The sequence below is a fragment of the Alligator mississippiensis genome, chromosome 5 (genome assembly GCF_030867095.1).
Source record: "Alligator mississippiensis isolate rAllMis1 chromosome 5, rAllMis1, whole genome shotgun sequence".
NCBI lineage: Eukaryota > Metazoa > Chordata > Crocodylia > Alligatoridae > Alligator > Alligator mississippiensis.
Window position 1 is genome coordinate 2,394,842 of NC_081828.1, and position 18,923 is coordinate 2,413,764.

Genomic DNA, 18,923 nt, shown 5'->3' on the forward strand with positions numbered 1-18,923 from the left:
CAACGGCAGCTAGCATCCTTGCTGCCCCGTGCCCCTATCCCCTGGGTTTGGAGGCAGCCCTTCCCCCGAGACCAGGGTTGGAGAGGGCAGCTGGCAGGGGTTGCCTTCTGGGGTAAGCGCCCACCAGCCAGGACCCAACGTCCATGCCAGGGCTTCATGGAGGGCACAGTCGAACACGGCCACGCCGCCCAGGGGTAAGCTCAGGGGACCCCTATGGGCTGCCCCAAAAGGGTCGAATCCCGGAGCCAAGCAGGGCCCTTCACCTCGGCCATCTTCCCCCACACGCCTGGCCGGAGCGTGCACCCCACGAGCCCGGGGCCTCCGTAACCATCCTGAGCAGGGTCACTTCGCAGCACTTTATTTGCACCCTCGTTCTTCGCCCTGGCGTGGCCTGCCTGGCCGTGGCTTGGTGAGGACGTGGGTGCCACCTTGCGGCGACTTGCCACCACTGCCTTTATTTATAGCTGGGACACAGAGGGCGGGAGCCATGTTCTCCCCCGTCACACCGGGCAAATATTGCTAAGAGAAGTGGGGGGAAAATGAGGCCTGGGGGAGCTTCGGGGAGGAGAAATGGACCAGGAGGGGCTGTCCCATCACCCCTGCCCCCTTCCCCTTCAGCGTGCCGTTGCCCGAGGGTGGTGGGGCGGAGGAGGGAAGAGGCTGTAGCCATCCCGTTGCCTCCTCCAGCCAACGCTGGCTCTGACTCCTGCACCCTTGGCCCTGCTTTTCCACACAGCATCTGTCCACGGCGACCGGGGATGAACCCGGGTTGCACCACAGGCTTCATTGAGCGCAGAAAAGGCCCGAGTCAAGGGAGGAAGGGGTCAGAAGCAGCCCCACGGTGGGTGCCTCTGTGCTGAGAGGGGGCATGCTGACAGGAGGGGAGGGTCAGCGGGGCTGGGCGAGGGATCAGGACCCGGAAGGTGGTAGGCAGCACCGTGCCCTCCACTGGTGAGCATGGGAGACAGGGCCAGCGAGGGTGAAGGAGTCCCGAGTCCCGTGGAAGTGAACCCGCTGCGTCTGCACATCCCCGTGTTCACCCCTCGCTAATGCACTCCCCGCTCCTCGTCCTGCGCGGCTGGCGCCTGGTGCTTGTGCCCCTCGTGATGGTGGCTGTGAACAGGGGCAGCCTTGCCATGCAGGACCGAGGCCTTCTCGCTGCCATCAGCTTCGTGGTGGGGTGTGGGGTGGATGCCGTGCCCGTGGGTGGACGGCTCCTCTTCCTTCTCCTGTTCGGGGGCCAGGCTTGGATTCACCTGACCTTCTGCTGTGCCGTTCGCCTGGGAAGGGAACGTCAGAGGTTGGAGGCGATGCACAGACACGTACCCTGCCTTGGAAGGAGCCCGTCAGCGTCCTCGCAGGTGCAGTCGGAGCAGCGTCGTACACCCCAACCTGCTGAAGCTGGGGGGAGAATCCTCTCCACCGTGGCGAGTAGGTTAGGGCCAAAAGGACCATGGTCCCTTGTACTGCGCCACATGATAGCAATGCATGGCAGGGCATGCTGCGGCTTACCTCTTGCTGGGTGCTGTTGGAGTAGTGGATGCAATTCCCGCAGTAATCCTTGGTGTACGTGAAGTGCACGGCGGACTCCACGTAGGGGAAGTGCAGGAAGCTGTAGGGCAGCGAGATGTGGAAGACCAAGCGGCCGCACCTGCAAAGCGAAGCGAGAGGCATCTCAGCGAGCCCCTGCCATGCAGCGACAGGTAGCAGCAACCACGCTTCATGCACAGCTTGCCCTCCACAGATCTCCCCAGCCTTTACAAAGCAGGATAGCCTCGTGTGTAAACTGATAGTAAACCCATTGTAGGAGAGGGGGAGACTGAGGCACGGAGAGGTCAAACGAGCTCACTAAAGTTGCCCGGCAGGTTAGTGGCAGAGTCAGGAACAGAAACCACCTCCCCCTGCTGCAGTCCAGGGTCTTATCCATTAAGGCCCTATTGGGTTAGGCATTGTAATGACTCTTCACTGAGTCTCTCCCACTTTGTTCCCTAACACCAGATCTATTTTACCTCCCAGACCAGAGACTTTACTCCTGAGAAACCCCCTGCCTCTCCTCCCCACCGAGACCCATGCATGGTGCGCCAACTTAAAAGTAAGGCCTGGCTGCTCCACGATAAGGTACAAGGGGCGTGCATGTCTGTGCACCCATGCCGTACTGCCCTCAAGAGCGAGACCTACCCATGGGCTTGTGACGACATCGCTCTCGAGTAGTTACAAGCCAAAGACCAGAACAAAAACCAGAGAGAGGCAGAGCTAGTTAGTCCATGCAGACCCAGAGGTATTATTTCTGGTTCAGGAGAGAGCCAGGCTTACCTTCAAGCAGCACCATGCTAGCGCTGTCTCTCGGCAGAGCTAAATAGCCTGCCCGCGGCACCACAATCAGGTGGTTTCACTAGCCAGAACGGGCCTAAATCCCGCCAGGTTCTGAAGATACCTAGCGGGTCGTGAACCAGGACCATGCTCTGGATTTTGGTACCCTAAAATTGGGTGCTTCTCCCAGAGCTACAGGGTAAGACTGAAGCTTGGTGAGGTGCAACCAGAGTCGTTGCACAGCAAGGGGATCCCGGGAAGCACTTGTGCGTCACCGCCTTGGTTTGTGCTGGCTTTGCACTGCGCGTGCAACTGAGATGGGGGGGAAAAAAGGGAAGGAAAGCACAGGCCAGGTCCAAAAACACACGCCTGTGGGGTCTGTAGGAAGGTTCTCTGGGACCCTCGAAGCCCGTGCCCTTCCTGGCAGCTCAGCCCCCTCCCCGAGGCCTCTCGGCTTGCGTTGCCCCAGCTCCGTCCCAGCAGGTCGCTGACTGTGCTGTGTGCTTATTCGCAGCCCCCTCTCCTCCGTGGGCAAAGTTCAAGGGCCCGTGGAGCAAACGATAGCAGCGGATTAGGAAAACAACTGCAGTCCGTGAGGGTTACACAATGCAGGGACTGAGCCAGGCAGGGGGCACGTGCCACCCGCAGAAGGAAGGGGGCAACAAGAGGGTTGGAAGGGACCTCAGTGCAACCCCCTGCTCCACGCCAACTAGACCATCCCGCGTCACAGCAAAGCACGGCAGAGCTGAAAAGGACCCCAACCACTTCCAGACTATAAACTAGGCTTGGGTCAGGCAGACAACCTGGGAGCCCCCATTCCTGGCTTGGAGCCACAGCTGCATGGCTGCCCCTTGCCCGGACCGGTGTGGCAGGCACTGAATTACAAGCCTCTTTGGAGGGACGAGGCTGACCCCCGAAGCCCAGCCGTTGGCTACGCGTCACTAATTCAAGACTCCTGGAGGGATCGGAGAGCACAAGACCACAGCAGTGCCCTGGAAGAGCTCGCAGCCCCGACGCCAGGCACTCACTTGTCGTAGATGAGGAAGTCGTCCTTATCCCCATCCAGGATCTGCCAGACGTCGGGGTCCAGGATCCCCTGCTGGTACACGGGCACCCCCTCGGGGGCCTGGCGCTTCAGCTCCCAGTACATGGCCCGGGACAGCGGCGCCTTCTCGTTCACGATCATGTAGCTGACGTTGGCCATCCCTTGCCGGGACAGCTTCTCGCGCAAGCCGCCAAGGCTGGGAGGAGCGAAGAGCCGGGATGAGGAGACGGGATGCTGCTGCAGCAGAGCGGCTGGCTTCAGCCCCCGGCCGGCTCTTCCCCGCGCCCCCCAGCCCCACGGGAGCCCCAAGCCCACCTGTTAGCTTGCTTGAGACAGAACTGTCAGCTGGCCTTCAAAAGCGCCACCACCGTCACCTGCCCCAGCGCCTCGTCCATCGGGACCGTCCCATTGATCTTCCACAGCGGAGCTGGCTGGCAGATGCGGTCGGTGACTTCCGCCAGCACGGTGGCCACCAGCCCCAGGAGAGCGGCCACGGCCAGGGACGGAGGCCCCATCCTGGCCGCCCTGCCTAAGCCTGGGGAGCGAGAGGAGTGTTACGAGTCGTGTTGAGCCTGACCTCTCTCCTGCACACGTGGGGGAACAGCCAAGACATGGGACGGGGTCAGACAGACGCACGGCCACATTTCCAGGGGCTCCTCTAAGCCCCTCGGGTGGCCCTAACCTGGGGAGCAGCTACCCGTGCCTGGGAATACAGCACGCTGCCTTCCCCCCACAACCGAGACCCGGTTTTCCCTGCAGTGCTTGGACTCCCACATCTGCAGCAGCCACGTGCAATATGTTCACACGCTGAACAGGTCTACATTACACCCGTGCCAAAATACAGCCACCTCTGGGGAGGACCCCCAACAGCTATACGCCGCAGGACACAGCACAGCTGAAGCGGAGATCTCCACACCCGGTAAAGAGAAGCAGACGGGGTTTTGGGGGGACAGAGTCCCTGGTGCACAGGGACCAACCCGTTTGTACATCGAGAAGGTCAGCAGCCACAGACAACGCAATGGGGGAGCCCAGCTCTAATCCCGCAGCGGCACCAACCCCGCTGTGCTCCGGGGGCCCGCTAGCCCCTTGGCCCAGAGCTCTGCCACTGCGGAGAACCCGGAGACTTGGGCTCGTCCCGGCTGCGCCCCGGCGGACGTGCCTGAACACAGCCCAGAGGCCAACCCTCGTTTCAGACATCCCTGGCTCCTTCTCACAACCCCCCGACCCCTCCAATGCATGCATCTTGCCCCCACCCCAATCCCTGGGGCCTCATCCTGGCAGCTGCTGAGCTCCCTGCGCTTCCCCAGGTCTAGTCACCCCGTCCCCAAGATGGAAAAGAGAGGAGATACTCTGCCTTCACCCCGCAGCTCTGTCCCGGGCTGGGCTGCTCTCTCCACCCAGCCCCAGCCAGTTCCTGCTCCCTTTTATTTCCCAGCCCAGCTCTCTCCACCCAGGAGGGAGGGATAAGGGAGGGCTGCAGCCCCCTGCCCCTGCCCGAGAGAGGACAAACAAGGCGGAGATGGCACTCGCTGGTGCCGCATGACTTGTCCCTTCAAATGCTTTCCAGCCCTCGCTGCAGCAGCTGGACCTAGGCAGTGCCAGGGCACAAGACCAGGGGAAGCTGCTGGTATCCTGCCCAGGCCCTCGGCAGCCGGCGCAGGATGTTTGCTGCAAGAAACCAAACCACTGTTCGAAAAGCAGCTTTCTGCTCATCCGGCCGCCGGGTCCTGCCCGTCCGGGCTAGCCAAGTCGCCAGGTGGAGCCGGGCCCAAGCGGATGCCCCTGTTTGATGCTCCGGGACTGCACCCCGAGGATGTGAGAGACACCCCGGATGCACCCCCCGTTGGTGCTGTCAGCAGGGGAGGAGGAAGACCTCTCCATGCCCCTCGGTCCCACCAGGCGCCCAGGGGACACAAGCCCCTTCCCCGGCACCCCGCCCTGCTCACAGGAGGGGCAGGCTGCTCCGAGCCAGAGGCAGGCAGCCGTGGGGGTGCTGGACCCGGGCCCTGCTGCCCTTTGTCCACACAGCGGCACAGGACAGTGCTGGCAGCTCCTCCGATGGGGAAACTGAGGCAGGAGAGACGCATGACAGCAGGACCCCAGAGCCCCCCGCTTTCCCGTGCATTAGCTACCAGACCGTCCTCAGGGGCAGACTAGCTTCACAACGAGCCTTGCCCGCTTGCCTGGGGCTGCAGCGGGGAAGCTGGAGACCCCCGAGTCCCGGCAGCACCCAGGCCACCGGGCGGGAGCTCGCTGCCAGGAGCGGGGAGCAAATATTTGCGCAGTTCATTGCGCTGGACGCCGGGCAAACACGGGCTAGGCCGGCGAGGGGCCGGGCCCAGGGCCCCGGTGCAGACAAGCAGAGCCGGGCACGCGGGTGCGGGGCGAGAGTCCCACCCGAGACACGTCCCCGGAAACAGAGAGGAAAGGGCATTTCCTACGGCCCCCGGGCAGCCCTCCCCCCGCCACCTCAGTCATGCCGCTCCCTGCGTGTGCCAGGATCCCCCGCCCTGCCCCGTGCGGGGGGCCACACACCCCCGCCACCCCCACCACAGGGCTGCGAGCTGCCAGGGCACGGTGGCATGGAGGTGCACCCCGGCCAGCCCCATTGCAGGGCTCGGCTCCTCCCGGCTGGAAGAGGCTGAGCTCAAGGGGAGTCTCCCCGAGCCGGCAGCAGTACAGGGTCTCTGATACCCAACCCCACCGACTTCAGATGCAGCACTGCTTTATACCGGGATAAGGGCTCTAACAGACGTTCCCGCCCCTCGTCCCGCCTCAAGCCCCAGGGGAGTGCCCGGATGAACCCTTTCCGCCCCGGGACAATCATGGGCCAATGCGCTGCGTGTGCAAACCCCCCCGAAACCGGATCGGAGGCGAGTGTGACCCGCCCGGCGGGCCCGATCCCTGCGCAACCCCGCCTCGCCCCACCCCCGCCTGGGCGGATCCATCGTGGGGGGGGGGGGACAGGCACCTCCCCCCCGCCCGGCCATGGACCCGCCCAGGCCCCGCCCACAGCGCCCGGCCCGGCTCCACGTGCGCACCCGGCCAAGGTCAGGGTTGGGGGGCATATATTTCGGGAGGGCAGAAATGTGGGGGTGGGGGGGGCAGAGATTTTTTTGGAGGGGCAGAAATGGGTCGGGGGGGGGCTTGTGTGCAGGTGTGCATTCCCCCCCCCGGAAAGGATCATTGCGAGGGTGCAAATTGCCGTGTGTGCAAAGCCAGGGCATGTGGGGTACCCCCAAAAGCGTGGAGTATCTCCAGCGGCATTACCAAGGCTGGACTAGAGCTGCACCTTACAGACTAACTGAATCCGTGGTGAGTGGCGGATGCTCCGACATCGCCCCGCCGCCGCTAGCCTGCGCCCTGCGCGTCCGCGCGTGGCGTCTGCAGGGAGCGCGTGCTCCTGCGAGCGTGTTCTGCATCTGTGTAACCCGCGCGGGTGCGGGCAGGCGGTGGAGGACGCCGGCTCGGCTCGGCTCGGCTCGGGGGTTTGACCGCAGGGAAATCATCGCGGGTTTTTCTGTTGCAGAGAACTGCGGAAGGCCGCAAAGGCGGACTGCTGCGGCGGGCGCTGGGTTTATCCTCCGAGTCGCATTTGAACGCCCAACAGCTGTGACGCGGCCCGAGGCACCCCGCATGCTGCGGCACCCCGTTTGAGAGTCCCCGCGTGAATCTACAAGGTGCAGCTCTCCCTTGCCTCGTGCCCGATTCATGCTAACACGGCTCACACTTCCCTAAGGCCACGCTGTTCGCTCCCGCTTGGCCTGGCAGTCGTACCACCTTCGTGGCAGCAGCACGCCTCCACCGGATTCAGCCCTTTGAGCAAACGGGGCTTTTCCTCCGAAAGGAACCAGGGCAGGGGAGCAGATTTGCACGACTTTCCCAGTGCTGAATCTCCTCCCGCTTTCCCTCTGATCTGACTGCAGCCGGCATCGCCTGCCCTGGCCGCGGCATGGCTGCATCTGTGAGCCGCCTGTGCCACGTCGCCTTCCACGTGCCCCGTGGGCAGGGCCTGGCCAGTGACCTGGTGACCAAGTTTCGCTTCCGCCCCGTGGCCGTGCGGGAGACGGCGCGCGCCCGGCAGCTGGCTGTCTGCAAAGGCGCTGCCGTCTTCGTCGTCAACGAAAGGCGGGAGGCAGCCCCGTGCTCTGGTCCCACGTGGCCGTCGCCGGGCCCTGGAGCCAGCGACTTCCTGTACGACGTGGACCCCGCGTATGCCGTGAGCACGGCCTGCAACGTGTGCTTCGAGCTGGAGGACATCCCCGGCGTCTCCCGGCGCCTCCAGGACCGGGGATGCCGCCTGGCCGTGCCGCCCACCGAGGTGACGGACGCCGACGGCTCTGTCACCTACTCCGTGGTGCGGTCCATCGTGGGCAACGTCAGCCACACCCTGCTGGACCGCTCCCGATACCGAGGACCCTTCTTGCCCGGCTTCCACGCCGTGACCGCTGCCCCCGAGGGGCCGCCGGATGGGGCCGAGATCACCCACGTGGACCACATCACGTACGCCTGCCCCCGGGGCAGCGCACGCACCGTGCTGGACTGGTACGAGAGCTGCTTCGGCTTCCGGCGCTTCCTCCTGCACGGGGCCGAGGATGCAGGCGAGGGCTACGTGATCCGGGGTCGGGGCGTGGGGCTGCGGCTCATGGCCCTGCAGGGTGGCCGAGCTGAGCGGGCCCGGCCCACGGACGGCTGCAAGCTGGTGCTGGCCGAGTCCCTGCCGGAGCAGGGGCAAAACCAGGTGGACACCTTCTTGGAGCAGCACGGCGGGGCCGGCGTCCAGCACATCGGGCTCTACACCACGGACATCGTTTCCACGGCCCAAACCCTGGCAGCGGCCGGCGTGCAGTTTGTGGAGCCACCCCGCACCTACTACAGCGAGGCGGGTAAGACGGAAGAGATCCAGGGGGCTGGACAGGACCCCGGGGCGCTGGCACGGCACGGCATCCTGCTGGACGCGGAGCTGGCTGGGGAGAGCCCTTCGGCGAGGAGGTACTTGATGCAGATCTTCACCAAGCCTTTCTTCCCCGAGGAGACCTTCTTCCTGGAGCTCATCGAGCGCCGGGGGGCCTCGGGCTTCGGGGAGGGCAACATCCGGGCCCTGTGGAAGTCTGTACAGGGCTACATGGACCGGCAGCGCTAGGACAACACCACGGCCTCACGAGGCCAGCAGTTCTAGGGGTGCCTTGCGGGTGGCGGGGAGAAGGGGACGGAGGTCTGCAAAGCCCTCGGGCAGTCAGGCCCCTGGCCTGTGGCTTGCTCGTCCTCTTCCCCTCTCCCAGTGCCCAGGGGTCGATCCTTATCCAGTGCCATGGCTCCCATGGAGGTTATAAGTGGGTTGAGGGGCCCTTGGTTCACCCCCCTGGGAAGGCAGAAGGGCGGCTGGGGGGGAGCCGACGTTCCCAGGGCCGCTCCAGCTGGGGCTGCACCGATTTCTCACCGTTCCTGAGCCATCGGGCGCTCACTGGGCTTTACTGCCCTCTCCACCCAGCCCGTGGGACAGCTCCGGTCTCATGCAGCCTCTAGCAGGGTCCTGAGGCCAGTCCAGAGCAGAGCTCCAGGGAGGCTGATGGCCAGGACGGGGCCCGTCCCTCCCGGGGCCACGGCCGGGGCTAGAAGCTACGTAAACCCTCCAGAGCCCCATGAGCACCCACAGGCCGCAGGGCTTCCCCCGGCTGGAGCCTGGAGTTCTCCCAGGGCTGCAGAGGGGAAAGCAGGGCCCTGCAACCACACTCCTGCCCCGTCCTCGGGTCTCGGGAGCAGCTCGGCCCCAGCCTTGCCCGAAACAGCACAGCACCACGCTGCTGTTCCCCAGCCCCCGGGGCAGGAGGGCAGCCCCCGCTCTGCCTTTGCCAGCACACACTCCTGCTCTTTCCTCCCACAGGGAAGACTTGCCCCATAAGGGCCAGGAACATGTTGGTTACTTGAATTACTGAATTAAAAGTCAGAAATGCTGCTTTTTCCTGCCCACGAGGAGCTTTCTGTCGCCGGCTGCATGCAACACACCCCAATTCTTCTGCCGGGGACAGGGAACGGGCACGGTCTGTGCGCCCAGGGGCACTGCGCCCCGCACACAGCGCTGACGGGGGGGCAATGCAGCAAGTGCAGGAGGTGGCCGCTTGCCCACGGAGCAGTGAATCCCACTACGCTCACGTGGCCCAAGCTGGTTTCTTTATCCTGCGCAACTCTGCCTGGCCTCAGACCCATCTCCCACGCCGTTTGCCTGGCTACCTCCACCCTGGCTGGGGTCGGGCATTTCCCTGCTATTTTGCTTCCAGGGCTCAAGGAAGGAGGGAGTCGTATGACGTTGAGTGGAGCCACAAACCTGACTTCTAAATGTCTCAGTTAAAAAAGAGGATTTATTAAGAAAACATTGGTAAAAGCAGAGATAAAAGTAACCGGCACCTGGTGCTCCGACCAGCATCTGATATAGCCTTCCAGAGAGCCAGGACTACCGCCGGCAGGGCTCTCGCAGGGGTCTCTGGCTGCTGGGAGGAGCAGACGGGCAGCGGGTGGAGATGCAGCTGGCTCCCTGTGGCATCATTTTCCCATCCCTAGGTGCACACAGACCCCACCATTACCAAGGGGGGAGATGGCAGGGAAGGGTGTTGGCGCCTCACCCTGCAGGAAACGTCCTGTTCCGATGACGAGTCCACCCTGCATCCGAGTCGACCACGCGCAGGCTGACCCTCTGGTCTCAGGTTCAGTTTTGAGGGTTAAAAAAAAAACAAAAAACGCAGCTTTTTCCCCTCAATATAAGCCCATAACTATAGACAGACTGAACGCTCTTGCAAAGTCTAGCAGAAGCGTCCAGTAAACCAGGAGAGACTCACGGGACTAAATACCCTAAAAACAATAGTGATGATCTGAAATGGGAACGATACGCTCGTCCAGGCTCCTCCGCCGGCAGCCTCGGCCAGCGGGACAATCCCCCGGGGTGCAAGAGGGAGATTTGGTCCGGTCCAGATGCGCAGGGAGCCAGGGACTGGCAGCTGGAGCTCCCCAAGCTCGGACTCGGGGTGCTGCTCCAGAAAGAAACCCCACTTGACCTGTCCCCCGCCGGCAGCTCTGCTCCGTGGGGGAGCAGGGGTCTCCAGTCCGGGGCTGACAAGCCAGTCAGACATGTCCTGCCGGAGCCTGGAAACCGTCCTGGGGAAGCCCATGGCTTCTCACCATGAAAGGTGAGTACCTCTCTCACCAGGCCGGAGCTGCCGGCCAAGAGGAGAGGACATTTCCTTTTCCCTGGGGACGGCCCCTCTTGCTCCGGTTTGAGGCAGCTACAAGGAGGCCTCAGAGACGCAGGGCACCGTGCCTCAGTCGTTGTGCCCCCCCTGGGCTCCACGCACCCAGCGCTGTGATCTGCAGCAACGTGGAGCTGGGCGGGGAGCCGGCGTCTGTGGGGAGTCCAGCCGCACACCAGCCCCTGCCGAACGGGGGACGACACCCCACACCTTTCGCCCCAGGACTCACCGGTGGGGTCCAATCCTGACCGATCCAGCCGGAGACAGCAGTCACTTTGCTTTGAGGAAGGCGTGAAGGGAGAGCTGTCCCCTGGCCAGGCCGCCATCTGCATCCGTGCCTGCCTTCACCCGGCCAGGCGGGCGGGGGGCATCCTCGAGGGCGGCACCCCGCTTCCGCTTGGAGACCTGGGTTCAGGGATGGAGGAAAAAGCCAGTCCCCTGCGCTCATGGGACCACGGAGGCAAGGAGTCTCCCAAAACAGCCAGGGCAAACCCTGCCATGCAGCTACTTGGCACCAAGGCCCTACCACTCCCTGGGGGGGAAGGAGTTGCCCCTGCTGGAGGAAGGCAAAGCCCCCGCAGACCCAAGGGAAAATCCCTCCCTGACTACACATGGGGCCCTGGGTCTGTCCCTGAGTGGGACAGCCAGCCCCCAGCCAGGGACCTCTGGGTTTCTCAGCACCGGCAGCATCGCTGGCACCCCCCAGCGCCTCCCGCAAGCGGAGAAAATCCCCTCCTGGCCCCACCTGTGACCCCAAGGTGTGGAGCAAAGTGCTCCAGGAGACTGAACTTGAGTGCCCCAGGGGGAGGGCAGGAGCGCAGGGGCCCGTCAAGGTCTGACACCCCAGGGGCAGAAGCGGAGACACTCAGGGGGTCCCAGCAGACAAGTAGTGCCCTGCGCACGGGGGAAGGAAGAGACTCCCCCAGCTCTACCCACGTAGGGCAGGGCTGAGACATGCTGTGCTGCGGTCCCGGACACTGGCCATGCCCACGCTGAGGTGCTCACCGTGCGGGGCATCTTCTCCTCGCGGCTCTGCCTCTCGCACGCCTGCAGCACCTGCGGGGAGACCAGGGCTGAGCCCACCGGCCGGGGAGGGGAGCCTGCTGGCCCCCACGGCCGCGGGGTGCAGAGCAAGAGACCCTGAGAGGGGAAGGGACATGCACGGCTGGGCGCGCTGTCCCCAGGTACCTTCTTCATGGCCGTGGAGACAGCGGCTGCCTGGAAATCGGCCTTTGTCACCCACCGGGATGCCGGCAGCTCCGGCTCCTCCTCCCGCTTCACCGGCGCCGCGGCCCTGGGGCCGTCGAGGAGCAGGGAGTACACCACGTACGTCTGGTGGATGTGGGAGAAGACGTGGATGACCTGGGATGCAGAGGGGGCAACGGGGCATTAGCATCTGCAGGGCAGGGGTGGTCGGGAGGGAGCGAGCCGAGTTGTGTCTGTGCTCAGCCTTGGGGCAATGAGTGGCAGGATCCGGCTGAGGGACACGGCACTGGGGCTGAACAGGGAGCCCGGGGGCGCTGTAATCAGGGCAGTGGAGGATGGAGCAAGTGCAAAAGACCCCACTGGGCTTTCAAAATCAACCAACACGCCATGCCAGGCAGCCCAGCGGCAACCTGCCACGACTGCTACCCCCCTCCCAGCACCACAGGGCCCTGGGGCAAGGTCCCATCTGTCCAGGCACACGTGGCAGCTGCCCCCAGTGGTCAAGGAGGCCAGGCCCACAGGGCACGGCACTGACCCCCGCGCGGCCTGACTCACCTCCCCGACGTGCCGCAGGCGACCTGCTGCAACGGCCGTGCCCGTCTGGGCCCGGACGTGCCCCGCCAGCGCCTCCCTCTGCTGCTTCTCCTTCAGCCCCGGGGCCACGAGCAAGCTGGGGAACTCCCAGAGCCCCGCCAGCAAGCCTGGGGGAGACGGACATTGCAGCCAGCCCTGCGGGTCTCAGCGCCCGAGACGGACACCCTGTGGCTGCCAGCAGGAACCGCGAGCCTGAAGTCGGCGCCCATTTCTGTTGCTCTCTGCTGGACTCTTTAATTTCCCCACCTCCTCCTCAAAGCACAAGAGCAGTCCCGGTGTGGCAGGCACTGAATTTAGGGGATGAGACATCTCCCTGCACTTGCAGGGACACCGCCCAGGGTCCTGCTGGCCTGCCTTGCAATGAGGAAGGGGTTTTGCTTCTCTGTAGAAAGGAGCCGCCCCCCCTTCAGCCCTCAGCATCGGACCCCGGTACCTGAGCTGGGTCTCTGCACAATCAGGAACTCCGGCTCCCCGCAGCGGCCGCTCCTCTCCAGCACGCACGTGGCCGTCCGCTCCGCCCGGGGCTGCTTCTTGGCGGCTTTCCTGGGGAAGTTGGCCACGCCGAGGCTGCTGTCCCATGGCTCCGAGGCAGGGGGGCACAAGGGGCAGCTCCCCGAGGCGCCGGCGGCTGCAGATGTGAGAGCAGCCCTGGGTCAGCCCGTGACCCCTGCGCCGCTTCCCTGCTGGCAAGCACACACTGCCCGCTGTCAGTGCACCTTGCTCTGGCAGCTGACAATTTGGACCCCAGACGGGGACCTCGGCCGGCCCGGGCAGAGACTGCGCGGCGAGACCCCGCCAAGGCTGCCCTGCCTCCTCCCACCGTGCCTAGAGTTCAACCCCAGTGCTCTGCCCATGGAAACCCACCTCTACGAGACCCTGAAGCTGCCCCATTGCCCTGCCTGGCTCCAGCACACGGGCAGTCCCTGCAAGACCACCACCCGCACCCAGATAGGACCCTGCAGAGGGTGAGCAAAGGGCCACAAGCAGCTTCCTCCCCATGGGGCAACCACGTTTCCGCACCTACCGCACTCCTCGATGTCAGGCCCTGGGGGGCAGCTGGAGGGGGCTTTTCCCAGCAGTCTCCTGGAGGCAACTTCCAGCTCCTTCTCCACCTGTGCACGGAGACGGGGTCAGCGACGGGGCGGTGCGTGCACTCATCCCAGCTCCCCGCCCCCACGGAGCTGGCGGCTCCATGGGGAGTGTGGTGTGGGCAGCCCCCTGCCATCGTGCCCTGCAACGGCGTGACCCTGGCTTAAAGCACGACAGGCTTGCCCCGATGGGAACGGGCCTGGGCACCGGTGCTGGCTCCAGGGCCCAATCTAGTCCACAGACAGGCCTACAAGGGATGGGGCAGGCAGAACTGGGCTAGACGCTGCCCTGGGGATGACGCAGCCCCAGGGTGAGATTGCCCGGCCCCTACAGCCATTCCCCGCAGCCATCGGTCCCTGCTGCTGACGGGGGCCCCGAGCCCGGCAGGAAGGCAGGTGTGTTCGTGGCGTCGCAGGGCCAGAGGGGACCTCAGGGCTCAGCAAGTCGCAGCTCCATTAGGCAGGGAGGGAAACGACCCCACAAGGCAAAGGGACTTGCCCAGGGCCATGAAGGAAGCCTGTGGCAGAGCTGCCCCCTCAACCACACGCAAGCCCGAATCCTCCGCATGGGCCGGGCCCGGACCTACCCTGCGCTGTGCCCAGCAGTGCGGCCGCACGGGGCACTCCGCACACAGCGGGGCCTTGGGAGAGCACACGGTCGCCCCCAGCTCCATCAGCGCCTGGTTGAAGTCTCCGGGCCGGGCCCGATCCACCAGCGTGTGGGCCAGGCCCCTGCAAGGGAACGGCGGCAGGAGTGGGTGTGGGCGGCCTGGCGAAGGAGCGAGCGACAGGGACAAGAGCAGCCGCCCTGCCCCAGCCGTCCCCGGAGCAGCGGGGGCTCAGCCCACAGCCTGAGACCCCTACAAGCCCCACCTCAGTCCCCCCGACCAGGCTAGTGCATTTGTGCTGTGAACATTGCTGGGACAGGAGCCAGCATCGTGCCGCCCCACATGCCCAGTCACCCCTCGCCTCTTTGAACGAGGTGCAGCTCCTACCAGAGGTGCTCGGTGACGGGTGGGCTGCTGGCGTCGGCGCCGAGGCATCGCAGGCGGCACAGGACCCGTGTCACGTTCCCGTCCACCACGCCCGTGGCCTGGCGCGACACAGACGGGCAGCGGTTACCGGGCAGGCTTCCACGCTCTGGGCAGCTGGGCCGGCCCGTGTCCCTCTGGGGTGAGGAGCAAGGCCAGGCCTGCCGCAAGCAGGCAACAAGGCCAGGCTGGGGCTGGGCACGGACACCCCAGACCCAGGCTGTGGCACGAGGCCTCCTCTCAGCGCCCGGTGCCCCTGGGAGAGCCTGGCTGGTCCTGCAGACGTCGCACCCAACAGGAAGGCCCGGGCACCACGGCGGGCAACCAGCAAGCGGGAGGTGCCGGTTCCCAACGAGAACCAGAACAGCCGCCCACAGTGCCCCAATCCCCAGCCGCGGTCGCACCCGGGCAGCGCTCTCATCACCTGCCCGTAGGAGATGGAGGCGATGGCGCCTGCTGTGTATCTCCCCACTCCCGGCAGCAGCTTCTGCAGCTCCTCAGCCGTCCGGGGCATCCGACCTGCCAGCTCGGAAACCACCTGGGGGGCAGGAGGGACTCGGTGAGACAGCAGGACACGACGCCTGACTCGAGGAGGGGGCAACTGAGAGCCCAGCTGGAGCTCCCAGTGACCCCCCGGTGACAGAGCAGAGGGACCGCTGCTGGCAAGAGGAAATACCCCCCACAGGGTAACTCCCCCACCCCGGGTACCTTGCGAGCTCCTTCCTGCAGCCGCTTCCCCCGCGAGTAGTAGCCGAGGCCGGCCCACAGCGCGTTCACTTCCTGTCCCAAAAGAGCGCGAGGCATTACGGGGCTGAGAGACCAAGAGCAGCACTCGCACCCGCTCCTCCAGGACTCACCTCCAGCGACGCGTCGGCGAGCGCCTGCAGCGTCGGCCATTTCTGCGGGCAAAGGAAGCAGGGGGCTGTTAGCGGGGGAGAGCCGGGCAGGAGCCGTGCAGGGGACCCGGGGCAGGTGGGCAGCTCACCTGCATCCAGCGCGTGTAGTAGTCCATCACCGTGGCCACCTGCGTCTGCTGCAGCATGACCTCCGACACCCACACTGCGGGCAGAGGGAGCAACACCGTCGCAGGGGCCCGCGAGGCACCGTCCCCTCGTGCCATGTCCCTGCCTGCCCTGGGGAACTGGGGGGGGAGCAGAGATTCCCAGGGCCTGGCCTACAGCTACCGTATTCACCCAAATCCAAAACAGCTTCAAATTTAAGATGACCCCCCGCCAGAATGAGGCTCTAGATGCTGACAATTCAGACACACATTCGAATTCCCCCATGTCTAGAGTCAAGTTGTCGGAGGGTCACCTTAAACTACAGCACGGAAAGCAGCGGGGGGTCATGTGGCCTGTTCCCTGCCACCTGCATCCCCCCCTCAGCTTGGCCCCCCAGAGAGAGGGGCAGAGGTGGCAGGGAGCAAAGGCTGCAAGGGGCAGGTGAGTAGTGGGGGGAAAGAGGCACCTCGAGCTCCAACCCCAAGCAGGGGGTTGGGGTCAGAGCTTCCCTGGCACTCGAATCCAAGACAAGGGACATGTTGAACGGGGGGAATACCTTGTCTTGGATTCAGGTAAACACGGTACTCACACATGCACACACGCGTGGGCAGGGGCATGTATCTGAGGCAGGCTCAGCACCGGGCCTGTGAAGCGTGTCCCAAGCACCTGCCTGTTCCCTCAGGCTGCTGCCATGCTTCAGACCAAGCCACAGACCCGCAGGGCTCAGGCGCAGGTGGGCACGTACGGGCTGGCCTCTGAAGGGGCCGCAGCGGGCTGTTTGCTGCGGGCGGGTTTGAAACGGGATGCGACCGAGTCCACAGCGCGGCTGCTGTTCCCCACCCCGAGCTAAGGATCATCCCGCCACACGCCAGCACACCCCGGTAATCAGAGAAGAGAAGCCTTTGGGGACAACCCAGGCTTCACGGCGTCTCACCTGAATACGCTCTTCTGTCCACGTCCGGCTCGCTCACGGCCTGCAAGGAGAGAGAAGGAACAAGAGAGTCCGTATCTCAGGGTGAATAAACACCTCTCTGCAGCCTGGGAACCTCGAACCAGACAGCTGGACCCAGGATCTCCTGCCACAGGAGGACGCGGCACTGACTGGAAACACACCGGGAAACCAGCACGTCTGGTGTCAGGACTGGAGACCAGCACTGGCCAGAAAGCCAATCTGTCTGCAGCTCCATGGCCACCCCGAGGACGTGGCCCTGTCCCTTTGCCCCACGGAGAACCCAAGCCCCGACCCCATCCTGCATTACCAGTCTCCTCCAGGGAAGGTCCCGCTTGCATCTGTCGTACCAGGCGAGCAAGGACGTCCGAAAGGCCTCGATCTCGGCTGTGTCGACGAAAAGATGGAAGGCAGACGGCTGGGCAGGCGCTGGACAGCTCGCTCCTGCGCACACGCACAGAGATGCCGGTTAGGATCAGGGGCCACTGGCTAAAGGGACGGACGGGGAAGTGGGGAAGGAAGGAAAGAGACTTTCCATCTGCCTGGAGAGACCACGAGGACGAAGATGGCAGCCGCCACAGCGGCAGCGGTGCCACTTGTGAGAGAAGAGTGCTCAAGGCAGGCAGGGGTCTGAGAAGACAGGGAGCTGAGCTCCCCTGTGGGGGTTAAAGCAAGGCTGTCGAACTCATCCAGCCCAAGGAGTGTCATGGGAACAGTTCATGGGCTGGTCGGATGCCGCAGGCTGGATCAGGCACAGACGCTCCTCCCCCTGCCCCAGCCCCGCATCCTGGATCCAACACGCACGGCACCCAATCCGGGGCTCCACTGGGCACTTGGCTGCCGCTGCGGCAAGATCCCCCGTTGCACCCAGCATCGAGGAAAAGTCTACAGGCTGGATGACCCTGCTCTGCAGGCCAGATCCAGCCAGTATGCTTGAAACCAGCAGGTAGGACGTGTTTAAGCTAACACAAGGCAGCTCTTGATCACCCAGAGAGGCATTAAAGGGGGGATTTGTTGCCACCAGATGTGGGGGAACGTGAGAGACCAGCCAGATTCACAAAGGGATCAGACCCATGCTGGAGGAAAGGGGCATCGGGAGCTATCGAGCACGGGAGTGAGGGGCACGGCCTCTGCATCAGCCCTTCGCTGCTGGAGGCTGCAAGGGGGAGAGGAACGGGGGGAAACCCTGCTTGGACCCAGTTGCTCTCCCTCCAGCCTCTGCTCGGTGCTGCGGTGTGACAGGACGCCGGGCACCACGGACTTGGGGTCTGACCCAGTCCACAGCAGCTCTTATGTTCTCGTGAGAACAGGGAATTCGGGGCCAAGCCAGATCGATGCTTCACAGGAGCTGAACTAACCAAGCCAGCGTCACTCGCAGGCGGGCTCTGCTGCTATTTCCCGAAAAGGCGACAAGGACATGCTTGAAAGCTGGACTCAAGAAAACAGACACCGACAACAAGAGCCGGGAGGAGCCGACTGACTCCAACGGCGCCGCAACCTCAACCAGGCGGCAGCCTGCTTCCGGGGGAGGCGTCTCCCTGCCCCCGGAGCAGAGAGGAGAGGAATCCCACCCTGCTCCCTCCTGCGGAAAGACCTGCTGCCTCCGCGGGCGGGTCTGTGGCTCAAGGACCCGACTCTTTGGTCACTCCAGACGCATCCCAGGGGTCAGCCTCCAACGGAGGGGTTGCCGGCGGCCTGCGTTTGCTGGCGTCCCCGCCCAGCCCCTCCAGTGCTTCCCGGGGCGTCACCTCTCTGGGGCGCCGTCGTCTCCCTGCACCTGCCGGACGATCGCTTCGCTGGCCCCGTGCCCGGCTGCGGCCTGCGACCGACGCCAGCAGCGGCTGCTCGGAGTCTGCCCATGGTCTGGCTGGGGGCAAGGGGAGGCAGGTGTTAGTGGACGCGGGAGCCCCCCGGGGAACAGCAGTGACACGCAGCCGCCTCCCAGGCACCGTGGACCATGCACCGTGGACCACAGACCAGCCACCATGCACTGGGGACTGTGGACCGGGAACTGTGGACCACGCACCCTGGTCCGTGGACCGCACTGGAGACCATGCACCATGGACCTTGCACTATGGACCACGCACCATGCAGCGCAGACCGTGGACCGTGCACGATGAACCATGCACTGGAGGCTGTGGACCATGCACCGTGGTCTATGAACCACAGACCATGCACTGTGGACCAGACCGTGCACTGAGGCTAGCAGCCTCCGGACCCCGCATGCCCCAACGCAACTCCCTTTACCCGCACGCTGGATTTTCCCGGGGAAACACTTCCGTGTCGCGGGGACCAATCAGAACCTCCCTCCCCGCTGAACAGGAGCCAATCAGAACGAGCGCCGGAAGGGCGGAAGAGGCGGGCGGACGAGATCTCGTTCCGAGGTGAGGTAAGGGCGGGATTAGCGGCGCGCTCACCAATCAGCGCTCCTGACAGCCGGACCGGCGGGCCAGCCACC

At 64.7% G+C, this 18,923-nt stretch overlaps 3 protein-coding genes across 15 annotated transcripts; 1 reads left to right on the plus strand and 2 right to left on the minus strand.

The window, feature by feature from the left end:
- Positions 1–342: 342 nt before the first annotated feature.
- On the minus strand, positions 343–3,870 carry LOC109283636 (selenoprotein Pb-like). The gene is made up of 4 exons (XM_019489520.2): positions 3,671–3,870; positions 3,339–3,551; positions 1,513–1,651; positions 343–1,280 (listed from the first exon to the last, which is right to left on the minus strand). Exons 1-4 carry the CDS (start codon positions 3,868–3,870, stop codon positions 1,047–1,049), a joined length of 786 nt encoding a protein of 261 aa, XP_019345065.2. The 3' UTR covers positions 343–1,046.
- Positions 3,871–3,885: 15 nt separating this feature from the next.
- Positions 3,886–9,315, plus strand: HPDL (4-hydroxyphenylpyruvate dioxygenase like). 3 transcript variants are annotated; one of them, XM_019489489.2, is made up of 2 exons: positions 3,886–4,274; positions 6,885–9,315. In XM_019489489.2, exon 2 carries the CDS (start codon positions 7,308–7,310, stop codon positions 8,496–8,498), a length of 1,191 nt encoding a protein of 396 aa, XP_019345034.1. In that variant the 5' UTR covers positions 3,886–4,274; positions 6,885–7,307; the 3' UTR covers positions 8,499–9,315. The 3 variants fall into 3 exon arrangements, with proteins under 3 accessions (XP_019345034.1, XP_019345028.1, XP_019345044.1); XM_019489483.2 differs by lacking the exon at positions 3,886–4,274 and adding an exon at positions 6,176–6,405; XM_019489499.2 differs by lacking the exon at positions 3,886–4,274 and adding an exon at positions 6,471–6,670.
- Positions 9,316–9,696: 381 nt separating this feature from the next.
- Positions 9,697–18,899, minus strand: MUTYH (mutY DNA glycosylase). Of its 11 annotated transcripts, none has more exons than XM_059727753.1 (17): positions 18,713–18,899; positions 18,214–18,328; positions 16,776–16,909; positions 16,451–16,490; positions 15,501–15,574; positions 15,373–15,414; positions 15,224–15,295; positions 14,940–15,053; positions 14,480–14,577; positions 14,072–14,216; positions 13,417–13,508; positions 12,830–13,024; positions 12,358–12,503; positions 11,785–11,958; positions 11,602–11,652; positions 10,826–11,001; positions 9,697–9,909 (listed from the first exon to the last, which is right to left on the minus strand). In XM_059727753.1, exons 2-17 carry the CDS (start codon positions 18,323–18,325, stop codon positions 9,718–9,720), a joined length of 1,857 nt encoding a protein of 618 aa, XP_059583736.1. In that variant the 5' UTR covers positions 18,326–18,328; positions 18,713–18,899; the 3' UTR covers positions 9,697–9,717. The 11 variants fall into 11 exon arrangements, with proteins under 11 accessions (XP_059583736.1, XP_059583733.1, XP_059583730.1 ...); XM_059727750.1 differs by having other exon boundaries at positions 18,214–18,332; positions 18,713–18,772; XM_059727747.1 differs by lacking the exon at positions 18,713–18,899 and adding an exon at positions 18,553–18,706 and having other exon boundaries at positions 18,214–18,332.
- Between the last annotated feature and the right edge of the window lie 24 nt (positions 18,900–18,923).

What these genes read in the sequence shown, in the direction of transcription:
- HPDL (XM_019489489.2), top strand. Translation starts at nt 7,308, where the DNA reads ATGGCTGCATCTGTGAGCCGCCTGTGCCACGTCGCCTTCCACGTGCCC.
- MUTYH (XM_059727745.1), bottom strand. Translation starts at nt 18,611, where the DNA reads ATGGTCCACAGCCTCCAGTGCATGGTTCATCGTGCACGGTCCACGGTC. An exon ending in AGTGCGGTCCACGGACCAGG is followed by an intron (nt 18,329 to 18,491) that starts GTGCGTGGTCCA and finishes GCCCCCAGCCAG; the next exon opens with ACCATGGGCAGACTCCGAGC. An exon ending in TGCAGGAAGGAGCTCGCAAG is followed by an intron (nt 15,054 to 15,223) that starts GTACCCGGGGTG and finishes CCTGCCCCCCAG; the next exon opens with GTGGTTTCCGAGCTGGCAGG.